At 41.6% G+C, this 17,962-nt stretch overlaps 1 protein-coding gene across 1 annotated transcript; it reads right to left on the bottom strand.

The window, feature by feature from the left end:
• Positions 1-1,655: 1,655 nt before the first annotated feature.
• On the bottom strand, positions 1,656-13,383 carry LOC139638127 (opsin-5-like). Its single transcript, XM_071512168.1, has 5 exons — positions 13,296-13,383; positions 13,022-13,184; positions 12,270-12,397; positions 2,627-2,961; positions 1,656-2,156 (listed from the first exon to the last, which is right to left on the bottom strand). Exons 1-5 carry the CDS (start codon positions 13,381-13,383, stop codon positions 1,656-1,658), a joined length of 1,215 nt encoding a protein of 404 aa, XP_071368269.1.
• Between the last annotated feature and the right edge of the window lie 4,579 nt (positions 13,384-17,962).

The raw sequence follows: 17,962 nt of genomic DNA, 5'->3' as shown, positions 1-17,962 counted from the left end.
CACACACACACACAAACACACACACAGCTTTTTACTAAAGGTTGTCTGAGGGCTTTTAGTTTTTAGCAAGTGATAGCTGCTTGGTTGCACCCCTTCAGTTTCCTGGACATATAAGAAGCCATTATGTGAAATCAACTTCACTCTGCAGTTCGGCACCTTTGTCCACCAGGTTTACAGGAGCCATCTATCTTTTTCAGCAATGCCTGTAGATTAATTGTAAAACATGGGTAAAAGCAGCCAAACAACCAGGGATTTCTTGTTCTGGGTAAATATTTGTTTGCTATTGGAGTAATAATTAAGATGACCTTTCACGCACAGCTGGTAATTACCCGAACGAATTGGCATATTCATCCTGTAATTGTTTATTGCCTTTTGTCTGGGTTTCATGTCAGAGCAAAAAGCAAAGCTCCTCTGGGTTTTTACAGGACGATTTCTCATTAGACCTTGGAGGTCAAAACATTGTCTGTCCCAATGTAAATAACTGGAAATACTGTGAAAAATGTATTGTGTGTTTTGTACAATTTAAGTTTTGTCATTATCATCACGTTATAATCTTTAAAAATACACAGTACTTTCTGGGCCATTGTATGATGGCTCCGCAAACATCAATCAAATTTTCTCATGTGGTTATTAATATTCAATAGTTTTGTGTTGAGGGCTCCATATATATTGTCTCCATCTACAATAGAGCTTAATCAGTGTTTTGCATGGGGCTCTACTAAGTCCTGACGACAGCCACTAGAACATCTGTTCTAATTGTTCAGCCATGGCTTCTGCCCTGGACACAGCTGATTGGCCAAGATTGACATTGACATGTCACTGAACTGCGATCAATACAACAAACCAATGGGTTAATTGTAGGAAGTCCATGTTCTCTTTTCCACTCACAAAACCAAATCCCTTTGATACTTCCTCAATGCTCTTGGGCGTCAAGCTGCTCTGCTCATCTTGTTTTTGACTCCCCAGTAGGTTGTTATATGTAGCAACTGATTTCCTTTACCTTGTCAGTTAAACTAATTGTGGTTTTGAATCCCTGACTTTTCCACAGCAGCGAGGAGTCAGGACTCATTTCTATATTAATAACGGCGCTACTGTGGCCCTCAAATTCGGGAAATGCACAAATACCTATCAAACAATATTTCCCTATATAAAAGAGTGGAAGTTTCAATATATGCTCCTGCTTCTAATCCATCTTGAACTGATCTGTGCACTGCATCAGGACTCCATGGATTCTCAGTCTCATAAGCTTCATCTGGATCAATCAGAGTCATGAGGCAGTTATCAGCTCTTGTTAATTTGACCTGATGAAATACTGATGTCCACTTCTGTGGTTGCGTGTTGGCTGTCTGGCTTACTTAGGTTTACACTCCTATATTGGCTTTTAACTTTGTGGTCATATGTTGTTGTTTTTTTGGCAGTATCACATGTTTGAGGCATAAGACAACCTCTCCCATCAAAGGGAGAAGTCTGTTTGACCTCCAAAGTGATCAATTTGTTTTTCCTTCAATCAATCTTGTCCTTCTGTCTTCAATTAAATTTTTCCTTTTTTCCCTCACTTGCAATTAGTCTGTCTGTCTTTCAACCTTCTCCCTCACTGTCTCTTTCACCGTTCCCTCTTTGTCTCTCACTTTCACACCGGCTGTGTTTGCGTCTCTCTAGAGGAAGTCGCTCTGCACCTCATTGGAGAGCTGACTGACAGCCACTTCGCTATGTGTTGATCCTGCAAGTATTCTGGCAGTCTGCTGGGGGGTGTAGTCTTGGCAGTGTGATCCAGTACCAGAGCCTGTCTCGGGGCAGGGACAGTGCCTGCAGGTCCCGTGGTTGTCCGGCAGCCCGTTAGACAGCCTTGTCGAGTTGCACTCCTCTTTGCGCTGAGACTGCGTGCAGCTTCCCTTCTGGGTGGAGCCGTGCTGACACAGACAGGCACAGAGTGTCCTTCTGCACTGGGCCATGTCCCGACACAGGGACTTGCGGAAGTTGGGCTTGAAGACCAGATAGATGATGGGGTTGTAAAGGGTGGAGGACTTGGCAAAGATGGCCGCCAGGGCAAATGCCATGGGCGGCACATCCTTTGGGTTACCAAACGCTGCCCACATGGACACAATGGCATACGGACTCCATGCTGTGAGGAAACCGATGCACACTGCCACAGAGAGCTGAGGAGAGAAACAGGTGCAGACACAACACACATAAACTCAGCATATAAACATACTGTATATTTACTTAGGCATACACTACCAGTGAAAAATGAGGACACACCTGATTGAATGTATTATGTTTTTCATTATCTTAAAGCCATTTTGAATTAAATGCTTGGAAATGTGTTTCACGGTTAGTTTTGATTTGTTTAACACTGTTTTGGAATTTTGTTTTTTCTATCTTGTCTTGCCTCGGTTATATATACTTTTGATGTAAGTTTGTGTAAGGTATGTCTTGTCTTATAACTATGTTGTTTAAAGAGAATAAACATACTGTTTAAAAAAACAAAACAAAACACTGTTTTGGTCGCTGCATAATTGCATTTGTGTTATTTCATAGTTTTAATGTCTTTACTATTATTCTAAAATGTGGAAAATAGTAAACATAACGGAAAATGTGGTCTTAAAAAGTGAGTAAGTGCATTTACCTTAATGATGAGTGCATGTGCATTGGTGATCTTGTTCTGTGGGGACATGTGCTGCTGCACGGCCTGGCGGGACCCCCGGACTGTCAGCAGAATGAAGGTGTAGGACAGGAAGATGACAGTGCAGGGCACAATGTAGCAGAAGAAGAAGAGGCAGACGATGTAGCTCAAAGCTGCGGTGCTGTGGCTGGGTGCGTGCCAGTTGATACAGCATGCTGTGCCGTAGGGCTCCGACCCGTACTCGCCCCAGCCCGACAGCGGACCCACAGCGAACACCGCGGCATAGCACCAGACCCCTGCAACCAGCAGGCAGGCATGGTAGTACGAGAACTTGTTACCTGAGGAACAGGGCGACAGGGAGACAGAGGCACGGGAAGGAGAGTTGGGGAGAGATTACTGACAGATGAGGACATAGAGGAAGGATACAGAAACAACAGAATAGCAACAATATGCCGCTGAAGCATATTGAGTCTGGTTACCTGATGCTGATAATGGGGAATGAGGGAGGAGGAAGAAGAGGAGGAGGAGAGGAGGAAGAAGTGGAGAGATATAGTCCAATATAAGAGATTAATGGCATAATTGGAAATTTTCAGTGAGAGGGATAGGCGACTGGGAAAAGAAGATTAAATTGCAATCTGCAGGTAATCATCCTCACTGTGAGTGTGGTTGGCTACACTGAACCATGCATCACCGCGCCTCCTAGAACGAGCCTATAGCAGGAATGCATCAAGCCTAGGATGGAAATAGTGATAAATTCACATGATCCTCCATTCCTGCCCATGTAAATATAGATGTAACCTCGGGCATGTTCAGACAGAGGTTAAGCTCTTGTGCCCCATAGGGACACACAAGTAAAGTTAGCAGCATGTTCATAATGCCAGGAACCCAAACATAAATATCATGCATTGTGAAAGTAGATTAGCAGCTCAGCAGCTTTACTGTGAAGCCATGTTGTCTAAGGAAAGAATTCAGGAAACTATTACACAACACTGACTCCTTACTCTCCATAGTCCAGGCACCATGCACATGTGACCCCATATTTTTTTTTACCATTGCCTTTTCTCAGTGTGTTGTGCTGTTAATTTCCCTCACATAGGGAACTGCCTTGGTCATTGCACTTATGAAACGTCTCTTAAGTAATATCAAAGTGTGTGTGGCACAATATTTGCAGAATATTTCCAAATATTTTGTGATTTGTTGATATGAGTAATCATGTATCTGGAGCCTCTGCACATCAAATGGTGGAATCACAAACAAATAATCATCTCCAACACCTTTCACCTCCCATGCAATTATCGAAAATAATGATCAAAATTCAAAGGTTCTTTTTAATGTTATTACCCATACCAATTTACCCCATGTTGAATACTCTTCAGGGAAATGTGAAGAAATTTTAAGCCTCCTTGTAAACAAAATTGCCAATATCAGAATGCAGATCACTGAAGCCACTATAGTTGTATTTGTCTCCATACAGAGTCCTACCTCAGCAGAATCATTTTATACTGTCGCTGCAGACTGATTAATCAAGACCATAGCCAAGATTAAACTCTGTAGGTGCACCTTTGATAATCTGCCATTCCAAAATCCTGCTGCCAGACTCCTGACAGGAACAAAGAGAAGACAACCTCAATTCATTGGCTGTATGCAGTGTTGCCAACTCTCTTCCGAGGAAAGTTGACTGCTCAAAAAGTCGCTGGAAGCCGCCACATTAATGACGTAATCAGGAGAGAGGATTGCATAATAAATTAAAAAATCCAATAATTTTTATGTCCAGGCTTTTGCTTTGATTTGCAGGGCCATTGCCGAGAAACACTTCATTCTCCATTCAATGTCACCCTCCTCTCTCTGTCACTATTATGATAAAATGAACCTTTACTTTGAAGTTGACTGATACTTGTATAAAGACCTGTGGTTCAAGGGCCTCAACATGCTCATCAAAGTGGTGAGAAATCTGTGTGTATTGTCCATGCCACTGCCCCGCAAGGTCATATCCTTTTCACTGTGAAAAAAAACCCAACTCACAATATCACCATTAAAATTACATAGTGCTATCACCATAGTACATATAGTCCTTTTTTAATCTTAATTAATAATTAAGATTAAGATTAAAATTTAATTTAATTTTGAAATTATACATCCCCCTTGGTATTTCCATAAGGTTTTTGCAGTGCTACGTACCCAAATACATATTGAAATTGTTATTCTCAAAATAATCAATTTCCACGCTTTTATTTTGAAGGCAAAATTGCTGAACCGCATGTTACACCCGGGCCACACCGCCTGCATGAGCGGCGCGTGTGCGTCGCGGAACCTGTTGCTTTTAATTTCGGCGCCGCAGTGCGTCTCAGGTGGGTCTCATCCAGAGATTCGGCGTCTCGCCTATTTTTTCAGCGTGATGCACGCGGTTGTCAGCAAAAATAGACAGGGAAAATGATCTGTTGGTAGTCATACTGACATCATACCAGCAACATTACACCTTTCAATACAGTTTCAATGTCTATATCTGTAGAATATGTCACAGACATGAAAAAAAAAAAAATCTGTTTCCGTTTCAAATTAAAAGCCTTCTAGCGTTTCTGTGGACAGAATCCCTTCATTTGTTAACACAAGGCGTCTATTGTTAAATATTTGCAGGACCGTGTTGTAGAAAATTCAGTGACTTGCACGGCTAAATTAGTGGAGTACCGGCTTTTAATTGTGGAAATACGGTAGTCATAGCAGAAACCCCACGTAGGCTATAGGCAGTGTTTTTCCGGTGCTCGCTCGCGCTCGCTCTCTCTCTCTCTCTCTATCTCTCTCTCTCTCTATCTCTCTATCTCTCTCACTCTCTCTCTCTCTGAACGAGGGTAAACAAAAACCACGCGACTGCTTCCTTGGTACAACTCTTGACTTTTCGGACCGCTCATCAACATATAAATTACATTTATAATGACATGAAATTAAACATTCTATGGCCACTATCAAAGGCAAACTCAATGTAGAAAGATAGGCAGCGCCGCAGCAGCGCCGCAGCAGCAACGCTCTCTGTGTGGACACCACAGGCGTGCGAGCCGCAGCAGTTCAGCGAGGTAGCCGTCACACACCGCTCACGCAGGCGGTGTGGCCTGGGCGTGAGTTGATGCTAAACCTGACTCATTTTGTCAGTCATGGACGTAAGGTACCGAACATTACTATGCTTCAAAACTGCCATGATAAGTTTTGATTTTGATTTTTGTGCTTGTGCCTTTTTTAAGAATAGGTGTGTATCTTTTTTAAATGATAGATATCTCAAAACTCCTTAAGTGTACTGCTGCATTTAAGACCCGCTTCCATTCACAGTTGCATGTTAAGCAGTGGAACATTGGCTTGTCATTTTCTATCACCCATGGTCCAGGTCTTCATGGAAAACACTGAGACAAGCCTCAGTACCGCTAACCTCCTAATTGATTTAGAGCAGGGTGCCTTCGCTGTGGAATCAGTGGGTAGGAGGACACAGATAGCCTTATCTATAGTGCCACACAGCCTTGGGAGAGAGAGATACAGAGAGAGAGAGAGAGAGAGAGAGAGCTCAGCTAGATGTTAGCCCCTCTATTTAAAAGTTCAAGTTGAAGGTGTGGGGTGGTGAACAAACCTTGTGGCACGCTCTGAAGTGAGAGTGGAGTCTGGGGACAGAGTGGGCTGGATAGTGATTACGGACGGCTGTTATCAGATGTGAAGCGTCCCTTCAGTGATCAAACTCTCCAGCTATCCCAGCGGCATTTGAAGGATCCAACTGGAGCTTATCGGATGAAAACAATTTATTTTCGTGGTCGATGCAAAGCGACGAGCCCTGTTAAATGGGTCTGTCTGTTACAAGTAACAAAGTTAAAACAGTATACAGCATGTTGGACATCATTTCCTGGAATCCTTTATCTTATAAAAGATTGTTATTGTTTCAGAACATTCATAAGCCATGTTCAATAGGAAATATAGACTGGTTGTGCCAGATTTTTGTTTCTTTAACAAAGAAACTGGTCTTAAATTCAATTGTAGGTAGCATTAAAAAGTCTTAAATTTGTCGTTGCAGATACTGTGTTTGAAGTGAAGGGCTTATCATCACACAAAACGTAAATCTTCCGGCTTGGTTTCCTGTTTTTTAGGCTACAGCTTAGTCACCACTGAAAGTTTCGTTTTTGTACTTTGCATTTTGCTCTGTATGATCATGATTTCGCTTTTGGCTGCAACCTGAAGTTTTCCTGTGTTTTTGAGAGCATCTGTGGAAATTTTTCCTAGAATTGCCTTCAAAAGAATCTGTGGATTCTCTGATTTGGCCAGCACAGAGCTTTCACACCCATCAATGCACCTAGACGCATGTTTTTAACACATATCCTGCACCTAAAGCAGTACTGGGGGTTGTATATCACAGGTACGCTCTTTCACACTGAAAATCTACCTAGGTCTGGCCTAACTTTTTTCTTACACTTAGCCTATGCCAGGCAACACAGAGGTGTTGACCCCAAAACAGCTGTTCTTGTTATTTGGAGAACTGGACTCCATTTCTAACAAATGCGTGCCCTCCAATTTGAAGCACCCAAATATGTGTGTATATACAGTATATATGCAAGATGTAATTGATATATTACATCCGGTGCAGGTAAAATGATAACAAGCAATGTACAATGTATGATGTACTATGCACATGGCATTGGCTGTATCGAGTATACACATTCAGATTCAGTTTAGCAATCATTTTGGTTGATATCCAAGAGAGAAAACTGGTCAGTCATGAATCAGTATCAAATGGAAATGCTGACTTTTACTTTTTATCCCCAGCTAGACCACTTCACTCACCATACTGTAAGCACCGTGTGATATACTGTCCTATATTGTAAGGCATGTGGGCTTTGACTGTGATTGAGGGCTACTTCAGGTCACTGGTGCCTGAAAACCCCACAATTCTCACAGCCAATACCACTTAGCATGAAGAGAAATAGCCCTCATTGATTCTCTAGTCCTCTTTTACTGTAATTCCCAGCTCCCCTCTGCTATACATAACCCCATCTCCTTCCTGCCATTACCCTCCTATTTAGTGAACCTCAGGGGAAAGGTATTTTTTACCCACAGAGAGCCTCATACTGAGGAAACGTCAAGTCTCTGGTTCCCCGATGGGCTTCGATCAAGCGTTCCAGGGATTCACAAGTTCATCAGCAGATCATCAGCGGCGGTAGACGAAGAAGCGAACGGGAAGCACTAGATCTTTGTTCTGTTGTTAGATCACCAACTCGGGGCTAATTTGTCTGTCAGCAAATGTTCGATTGAGAATACTAATACGCAGGTGATGTACAGGAGCCGTGACAAAAAAACAATAAAGGAGCACTCAGTTATCCAGAATAAATCTGATCCAGCTCTCCACAGTCCCATCTCCTCTTTCACTTTATGGCTCTATCAGGATGCTCTCAGAAAGAGGTGACAGCATGACAAATGTCTACATCATTAAAAATTACATCAAGTTTTTTTTCAAAGCACTTCAACAATGCAGTGTAAATTATATTTGTTTGTGTATGCCTCTTCAACAGGTATGAGACACATATCCAGTTATAGGACTCTCACTCTAACCACCAGGCCACACCAACATCCTGGAACTTTACACTTTAAAGATGGTTTAGGATGATTTTTCTGAAAGCTCCTGCTTCATTCATGCGTTTTGTATATACTGCATATATATATGTGTGTGACATGCACACCTGTACACACACACACACACACACACACATACATGTGTACATGCTTGTGTGTGCTCTTCAGTCCTTGTGGAGACCACAACTGATTAACATTCAAAATTTTGCTATCATAGACACTAAAACCTAAGCTTTACCGTAACCCGACATTTGGCCCTAACCTTAATTATCTGTCTGTCTGTCTGCCTGCCTGTCTGTCTGTCTGTCTGTCTGTCGGTCTATCGGTCTGTCTGTCTGTCTGTCTGTCGGTCTGTCTGTCTGTAGACACATTCTTGTGAACACAGTAACTCAAGAACAATACATGACAGAAACTTCATACTTATACCACAATCTACATATATTTGCATATAAATAAAGAAAAACTGACTTTCTTAAAACGGCTATAACTCCTTAATGCTTTAAGATACAGACTTCATAATAATGCCGCCCATGTGTAATGTGAAGACAATTATGTTGACATAGAAATATGTGCTACTTAATGCATTCATAACCTTAATTAATGATGTCATTAGCATAACTGGTTATGTCTAATATGTCAAGGTATGTGTGGTGGGACATTAGGCAGCTCAGGTGCCTTTTGCTAATAAGAGGCAGCACTTTCCATGTTTTCTTTTCTTTTGTCCTCACAACAGTAGGCATACATGAAAACACACACACACACACACACACAAACACACACACACACACACACACACACACACACACACATACACACACATGCACATCCAATCCTATTCAATTAAACCCAAGATTATTGTCTTCTGTAATAATCTGACACCGCAGCTGGAGACCAAAGCTTGTGTCAGCATCTCACAAGTTTTATCCCGCTCTTTTATCCTGCTGTCTCTCCAGAGCTGTCCTGCTCTCCACTCTCTGCAAAACCAATCCTCTGAGATGTCTGTGCGGTTTCTCCACATAGTTCTTACACTCCGATGCTTGTTTGTTTGCTCTCCTTTTTTCACTCTTTATACAGTATGTGTGTTTGTGAGAGAGTGTGTGTCTGTGTGTGAACGGCTAGAGGGACTGTCTGCACGGGAGTCTAAGCTTGTTTGGGAACAAGAGGACAGCATGGTTCAGTGGTGTGTCTGTAAGCTGTGTGTATTTGTACCGGGCTCCTTGTGGCTGAGTCTCGTAAAAACATAATTATTTGCGCTCATCTGCATTTCAAACAGTATTATTTGTGAGACTTGAAGTCTCTGGGGGTTTTGTGTTCTCTATTATAGACTCTCTTTCTCTAGCTCTTCAAAAATACAGCCTTTTCTTCAATTACCTGCACCTATTAGCGGCAATTGTTCAGCCCACTGGAGCCTGGAACATAGACTTCAATTCAGAAGCTGCTAGCTGGTTCACTAAATCTTTAAGGCCCCATGAAATTGGATAGCCCTCCAGATGTAAACATAATTAAGTTATATGCATTTTCTGTAAACTGCTCTCAATTCATAATTATCACACCTGAGATGTTTCTAAATTAATTATGACTTTGCTAAGTGATGCTCTGACAAATGACCACTTTTTCCACTGTGGGACAAAAAAAACTAAAAACACTGTAAAGATGATTTAATGAGCAAATTTAGCATTAATTAATTAATTAATTAATTAATCTTGGAGAAAAAAAAAAAATCTGATTCCTAGGCATAACTGATATGAAATCATTCTCGTGTAAAATGTATATAGACTTATGACTCATGGGAGTGTCAGCATCAAATCAATATTTTGATAATTTGCTTCTTATGAGTGTATGGCAAAAATGATAGGCCCTGTATTTTGTGTCTGCAGTCAGCTGTGAGTTTTGCGTGCGGATTTGGCTTAGACACGAGCAATCATGTTAATAAATCCATTTTGGCCTCAGTGGCTGAAAGATTAATTATGCTCATTAGTGCTGTACTGCTTGGAAGGGTTGCAGTCATACAAACACATACAAGACACATTCATACAGGGACGCACATGCAAAAACGCCAATGTAATGCGTTGTATACACACACACACACACACACACACACACATATACACAACAGCTCTGAATTCTACAAAATGAAAACATGAAACTTTCCTTCTTTCCCTTATGTCTGACATTTTCTGTTCCTCCCTCAGTTTCTGTCACGCAAAGAAGTATTTTAGAGCTATGAGGGAGCAGTATCTCACCTCAGGACCTAAATTAATTTGTCTCTGATTTTAGGATATAGACATGCCATGGCCCCTCGTGCTGTCTGGCAATGCCCTGGGTTACAATGGCCTCGAGGGGCAGTGCCATCAATTAAGAAAAATTTCGGGAGTAAGTCTGGTAGAGAAAGAGAGAGACAGAGAATGAGAGAAAGCTAAATCTCAGCATTAAATAATTTTAATCTAAAATTTAAAGCAGTCTTAATTGCCCATAATTAGCTAATTCCCTTCTCTAATATCAAAAATGCATTTGCACAATCAAATAGATATTTTAATTAGTTCCGTGCATTTGCACCCACATTAAGGACAGTTTAGAGCAGTGATTTTCAACATGGGGTCCGGGGACCACCAGGGGTCCTTGAGGGGGTTCCAGGGGGTCCCCAGAAAATTGATGAAGTGTTAAACTTCAACATTACTTCATTTACACAAAGATAACACAATTATAGAATGTAGAAGAATTACTATTTTGATCATAGTTTCACTATTTCACTGTTGAGATAGTCATGGAATTCTGGACAAAATCGTAAGTAACAATAAAAATATTTGGGTCCGAGAGACACTCTCTCATCAAATAAGGATCTGTGGCCCTAATGTGTTGCAAATTAGGGGTCCTTGATATGAAAAAGGTTGAGAATCACCGGTTTAGAGTATCCTATCCACCAAACCTGCATGTCTTTGGAATGTGGAGCAAACCCACACAAATACAAGGAGGACACGCAAACCCCACAGGTCCCCCAGATCGAACACAGGTCCCTCTGGCTGCGAGACAATAGTGCTGACCACTGAGCAGCCATGCAGCCTAATTGATAATGCATGAGGTTGCACACTGATTTAATATGCTACACAATAAATACAGATTTTTCTTGTCCTTAGTTAAGTGTATTGCCTGTCCTTGTGTCATCCTTGTTTTATTACTCTGGAATAAACCGGAGAAAAGTTGTCCTTAAGAACTACTGGAGAATAATAAGAACAGAAGTATAAACATTCACCTAGACTGCAGCACTGTGACCTGTTCCCATAGTTCCCATAGATCCAATTTGGTTTGTTTGGCCAATGTTTTTTGAGTAAACATATTGCTCAACAGGGAGGTTTTTCATGCTGTAAGCACCATCAAAACTGCCAGCAAAGTGCTGCAAGGCAATCATGCAAGTCCAATAATTAGTTGGTTTATGAATTTTTGCAAACATAACACCCTGGCACGGAATACATGAATATGTTATATCAAAAGACCTTTTAAATATCTCCTGATTTACATACCCTCCTCTTTAAAGAGGTTAGAGGTTAAAAATGCAGGCATGTACATTAACATTACTGCGCATGGCCACTTAGCCAAAGTGAGATGGAGAATAAAGCATTTCACTCTGAAAGCAGCCCTTGAGTTGCTGGCCTCATTACTTTAATTTTCTTCCCTTCAGATTCAAGGTTTGGCCTCAGTGAATTCTCAGAGATACAAGAGAGTAAAATCTGTTTCTGCCCAACTGGCATCCTTTGATCCTTTGAGAAACAATGAGTTGAACAAATCCACATGGGTGAAGCAGGCCTTCTGATTACTCAGTGATTCATTTTCTCCAGTTCATCTGAATACTTCCCTCTGTTTATATATGGAAATACTGTAATGATGGTAGTTTCTTACTGTATAATGAAGCTATGAGGAAAAGCAAATTGTGTTTGTGTGTGTCTTTGTGTGTTTGTGTGTGTGTGTGTGTGTGTGTGTGTGTTTGTGTGTGGAGGGTGGGGGTGGGGGTGGGTGGGTGGGGTGGGGGGGTGGGGGTGGGGGATGGGTGTCTTACCATAGTTGGGGCAGCAGACCTTGAGCCAGCAGACGGAGGAGAGCACCGTGAGGTTGGTCAGACTGCATAGGCCAAACAGAACACCACAGAACGCATAGACAGTACAGGTTGTCTGATTAAACAGCCACCTAGAGAGAAGAGAGAGCAGGAGAGAGAGAGAGGGGAGCATCAGTCATTTCATTCATCATAGATTGACATCATGATCTCTGGTTAGGATTTCTCTGCCTGGTGAATCTGTCAGTGAATTACACAATTGGCACCCAACAGATGAAACAGGGAAGGAATTGTCTGACCTTCCCATTACCTTCTTCCCTCTGCTTGGGCCACATCCAAGCACACTGAGCAGTAATGCACCTTGACACCATCACAGCAATCCTTACTGCGGCTTATCAATCACATACGCTCGGGGGATCAGAGGAGCGAGGAGGCAAGGGATAATGGACGAAGCAGGACAGAAGAGAGAGAGATTACCATGCGTTACCACATTTCATTAATCGATCTTAATGTTCAATATCTCCCCGTTTTTATAGCCTCTTTGATGAAGACATCACACGTCATCGGTCATCCCTCAGGAGGGGAGTGTTGTGTTTCTCTGTAGATCAGCAGCAGACGTAATTTCCTCGAATTCTTGTTTGTCTCCCTCTTCTAGTAAAAGATAACTCTAAAGGCAGGGTAGCGCTATTCTCCACTGAACTACAACAAATGTGGAGACGGTAGAAAGGAGAGGAGAGGAGAGGAGAATGCTCGCTCACCTGTGAGTGAAGGCTGAAGGGATGGCCAACGGGAAGAGGGTGATGGTCATGCTGAGGTCACTGATGGCCAGGTTAACCACAAAGAACTCCGCTGGCTTCAGGGAGGACTTCTTTCTATAGGCCACAAACAGCAGGATCCCGTTCCCCAGCACAGACAGAACACCTGGCAGAGACAAGAGCAAGAAAACAACAGGATAGAGAGTTGCAGAGAGATGTAGAAGTGTTGTTGTATTTGAATACATATTCCTAAAGGAAGCAAAAAACAAACACTTACCAAAAATGGTATAGACAGTCCCCATGAGAAAGTCATTCTCTTTGGATATTCTGGACAAGAGCAAAAATGTTTCAGAGGCATTTCCCATCTAGAAGCAGACAGCGGAAAGAGAGCAGAAGGAGAGAGAGAGGGACTTGTTAACTTGCGTTTTCGCCCTCTGGCAATTAAAAAAAAAAACTTCCTCAGATTTACGTCTCTGGATGCTTCGGATAGGACAAAACACACAGTGACTCATGGATCAGACCACAGCTATTATTGCAATGCCCTAAAACCATAAGTTACAATAATAAATACAGTTTAGTTCCACTGAAACTGTATTCAAAGCTTTCCATTGTTCAGTTCTGTGTTAAACTACTATGTTTACTATAGAACCTACAGTATGTCTTCATGCCTATATCATTAATTACCAGTTAAAACTATCCAATATATAATTTGCCACATTAAACAAATCAAAAATTAAACACAATATGCATGTTTTATCCAAAAATGCATAACAACTTGTGTCACCACGCAGTAGCGGGACATATTAGCTTCAGACTCAACCACTTTCTCATCAGAGGGATTTTTGGAGTGGGTTTGAAGCTCTGTTTAACGCCCCATCTTTCTCTGTCTAATTCCTTCCCCCCTCTTCCCTTCAAGTGATAACACAACAAACCATGAAACAAGGACAGGGGATTCACTTATGTCTGCAGCTCTTTCTCTTTTTCAATTTGTAAACTTACATACAGAGTCGAGCAGAGAAGAAGAGGCTCTTTCCATTTACAAATTGACTATCCTCCTCACACTGTGGAAAATTGGACATGGGAGTAAGAGCAGAGAAAATCACGGTTTCATCCTGTTTCACACCTTAAATCAATTTTTCCTAGAAGTCAAGTTATCTGCATATGTATGACATGCCAATACAGTATACAACATGGCCATGGCAGGTTTTTTAAGTAATTTATGGGTGGAGATAATTTAAAAATATATATATATTCATAGGCTGTCTATTTACCCAATGACTACAAACTGCCTCTATATATACTATATATTAAAAAAGCCAACAAAAGGCAGGTATGAGACATGTTAAATCACCTGGGGTTAAGAGTGAAGCTGCTTTTGGGTAAATCCCTCTTACCATATACTCAGGAGATTATCTTCAAAGAGAACCAAGGCAAAGAAATTCTTTTAATGTTATTCTCTGTGGTCTTCCTGTTAGAATTTATGAGGCTTCTGTGAACGTAGCACACTTTGTAAGCAGATGCAGCCCGTACATGTGCATGCACGAGTCCAAGTGCATGTGCACATGCATATGTGTGTGCCGTGCATGCATGTAAGCACTCACGCGTGTGTGTGTGGGATTCAGATGTGCCAAGTGCACCTATTATATGCAGTCACTGAGCGTCTGTTGCGAGGAGGAGGTGTGATAATAAGCAATAAGCGTGTTCGATGCAAGTGGAGCGTAGTCGAGAACTGGGCTGAATTTGCTGCAAGGCTTTATGCTGTTTAATGACTCCACATATTTTTATCTAGAGTGAACATCACAGTGGGACTATCGATTAGCTTTCCCTAAACTGTAACGAATGAGAAAACCACTGAGCTGCAGTAGTTCTCACCCCTGCACCCTTTCACAGCCAATGACAATCTGCTGTATCTTTGGGCATGCTTTGCATTATAGAAAAATGTATTTAGGAAACTGCATTGCATTCTATATTTACTCCTACTGTATGCTGATATGGTGATGAAGGGTCATGTCCTGGATGCCTCTTTCATAATACCATCTTTCTGGTCCTATATGTATATATGTGATTAATGATACTGATCTCCTTCCATACAGTGACCCCATCTGATATGAGCATCATGTTATTACATCTGTTGGACCATCATGTCACAGTTCTTAGCTTGCAGCAAGACATTAGTCAAGTGTAGCTTATGGTAGTTTTTGTTTGATTCAACAAATAATTGCAAGAGTGGATCTGGAGAGGAGAGAAGGGAAGAGAAGATTGCTGTGTTTTCTGAAAACCTCATAACTCCAATTTTGATGATTTTCTTTTAAGTTTCATGGTAACTTCAATTCTCTAACCTCTTGGGCGTGTGGAACCCCTTAAAAACCAATTGCACTAGCTCAAAAATGCATGGTGGTCAATCTGAAAACAAGGCTGTTCCCTCTTTGTTCTTGGAAAGTTGGCATTTGGGAGATACAAGGTTACGATGATAGTGTCGTTCTGTCTGTCTGTCTGTCTACCTGTCTGCGTCTCTGATTCTTCACATTCTTGCCCATTTCCCGTTCTACTCTCTGCTCCCCTCTCAGCAAAGTCAGAGGTACAAGGGGCAAGACAGATGAACTGTCTGTCAGAGAGGATGAAGGCAAGGGAAAGAAACTGAGAATGACAGAGAGATGGAAGAGGAGAGGGAGAGGAGGGAGGAACCCTTGCTCCCTCCTTTCACCTTGAGAGAGCAAAGAGTGTAATAAAGAGTGAAAGAAAGTTATGAAGTGGCTGTCAGCCTATAGATGAATGTGGAACTGGGGCTAATCATTATAAATGACAACTTAATCCTTGCTGCCATACAGCTGGAACTGACAGTCCACACACACACACACACACACACACACTTATACTCAGAGGGAGGGAGAGAGAGAGAGAGAGAGAGAGAGAGAGAGAGAGAGAGAAGAAAGAGAGAGAACAAAATTGTCAAGGATAGAAAGAGAGAGGCGAGGTGGATGCTTTTGTCAACGAATGCAAGGCTGGAAAGAATCAGTGAGGAGAAGGGAAGGAGGAGAGAAATCCTGTTACCCAAAATGTCAGAGGCACAGGATATTTTGGGTGAGTCAGTGGAAATTTGATTGGGTGGCAGCTTATGTCAGACACAATGAGGCTCCTCACTTTGCCTCGGCAATGAGAACCGAACAACGACGGAGATTACCAGTTAGAAGAAAGGGACAAAGTGGGTATGTCACAATTCAGTGACACTGAAACATCCGCCCCGCTGTGCGCACACACACACAAACACACACAGAAACGCACACACATCATTGCAATAGCCTTGCCAAATGCAAAGTGGTTTAGAGAGTGGGATACAGCAGAGTAGAGAGTATATTTTCTCCTGAATAAGTTTGGGAAAGCGATTACTGTAGTTATATTTACACAGTCACTGATCTCTCGAGCCTCTATTCTGCAGTACCTGCCTCTCCCTTAAAGACTAAAACAGCTCCAACCCATCTTCATCCTTATCCTCCTCTACTATGCCAAAAGCAGCCCTCCTTTTCTCCCATCCTCCTCTCCCATCAGAGGCACAGAATGTTTTGGCTGCATGGCAGTAGTCAAAATTACAGAGACACATAACAGCAACGGAATAGCACTGGCAAACACCCACATCCACATTCACAGTCTCCAACTGCTTCATGTCACTCACTTCACTTACTGATCAGTATGCCAATCCTCCCTCTCCGCAACATAAGAGCTGACCTGAGTTCAGGACTTGGATCTCCCACGCTGTAGCATATGGTCCATATTAACCTGTGATCCGACCTATGAAATCCCACCCAAGACCAGAGACTACTGAGAATACTGAGCTTCATTATACTGAAATGGATTTGAAGGAGAATATCAATTACTTTACTTTTAATTACTAGTTTTTCGCTCATCAATATCATTTCTGCTCTACATCAGATCTAATCTGACAGTTCTTCAATGCTCTATGCCATGAGATATGTGATTAAGTGGTTTGATGCTGTTCAGCTTGTTCATTTCGAAACTTCATCACTTATCCTTCTCAATCTGAACCCATAATCAGTCACTGCAAGCTGTTTTTTTCATTTTGTTTGGATAAATTGGTTATAGCTTCCTTATTTCTCAGAAGCAGCAACTTTAACAATTACAAGCATCAAGTTACCAGATAAGTAGCAAATGACTCACTGCACTCAGGAGGAACAGTGTATGGAAGTTTCCATTATAACCTGGGATGTAGTGAGTAAACTCAATTTAACCACTTTTTTTATGTGTGGAATACTGTTTAGTCTCCTTTTCAGGTGGACATAAAGCTTTATTATATAAATTCATAGTTCTTAAAAGTAAGTAACTCACATTTGATATTAAGAATGCTATGAATTTATATAATAAAGATTTATGTCCGTTTGAAAAGGAGAGTAAACAGTATTCTACTTATCTGGTAACTTGATGCTTGTTAAAGTTGCTGCCTCTGAGAAATAAGGAATATCAAATGTGAGCTGTATCAGGATAGGGTCTTTCAAGAAAAAAACAATTCCAAGTTAATGCTTTTCTGAGAATTGAATTGATTCTTATTGATGGTTGTTTGCCTTATGATGATCACTGACTGGAAGTCCTAGTTTACCCACCGTTTTATCACCACATCAGGGATTAGAACTGCTGTAAACTTTTATTTCATGTATAATTTTCATTAGCAGGCTACTAGAGATCGTGTAAACACTGTTATTTACAACCTCTGTGTATGATTTTGGGACCTAGAGGTGTAAGATGGGAAACAACAGAAACTAGAGGAATTGAGACTTGATGTAGACCGGATGTATACTAGATATGTGTAGCATTATTAGCATTTGTGTTTTGTGTGTGTTTGAAGACTGCATATGCACACACGCACACACACACACACACACATATACCTCCGCGTTCCAGTGTGCCTCCCTGAGTGAGAGTGAGCCAATGCAT

Source organism: Centroberyx affinis, unplaced genomic scaffold (assembly GCF_046629955.1).
Source record: "Centroberyx affinis isolate AG114_WGS23_722 - 3 ecotype Tasmania unplaced genomic scaffold, CSIRO-AGI_Caff_v1 ptg000275l_1, whole genome shotgun sequence".
NCBI lineage: Eukaryota > Metazoa > Chordata > Actinopteri > Beryciformes > Berycidae > Centroberyx > Centroberyx affinis.
Note: the sequence above shows the minus strand (reverse complement) of the source record. Positions and strands in the feature narration are given on the sequence as shown.

What these genes read in the sequence shown, in the direction of transcription:
- LOC139638127 (XM_071512168.1), bottom strand. Translation starts at nt 13,383, where the DNA reads ATGGGAAATGCCTCTGAAACATTTTTGCTCTTGTCCAGAATATCCAAA. An exon ending in GGTCTGCTGCCCCAACTATG is followed by an intron (nt 2,962 to 12,269) that starts GTAAGACACCCA and finishes CCTGTTCCTCAG; the next exon opens with GTAACAAGTTCTCGTACTAC. An exon ending in CACATGCACTCATCATTAAG is followed by an intron (nt 2,157 to 2,626) that starts GTAAATGCACTT and finishes TTCTCTCCTCAG; the next exon opens with CTCTCTGTGGCAGTGTGCAT.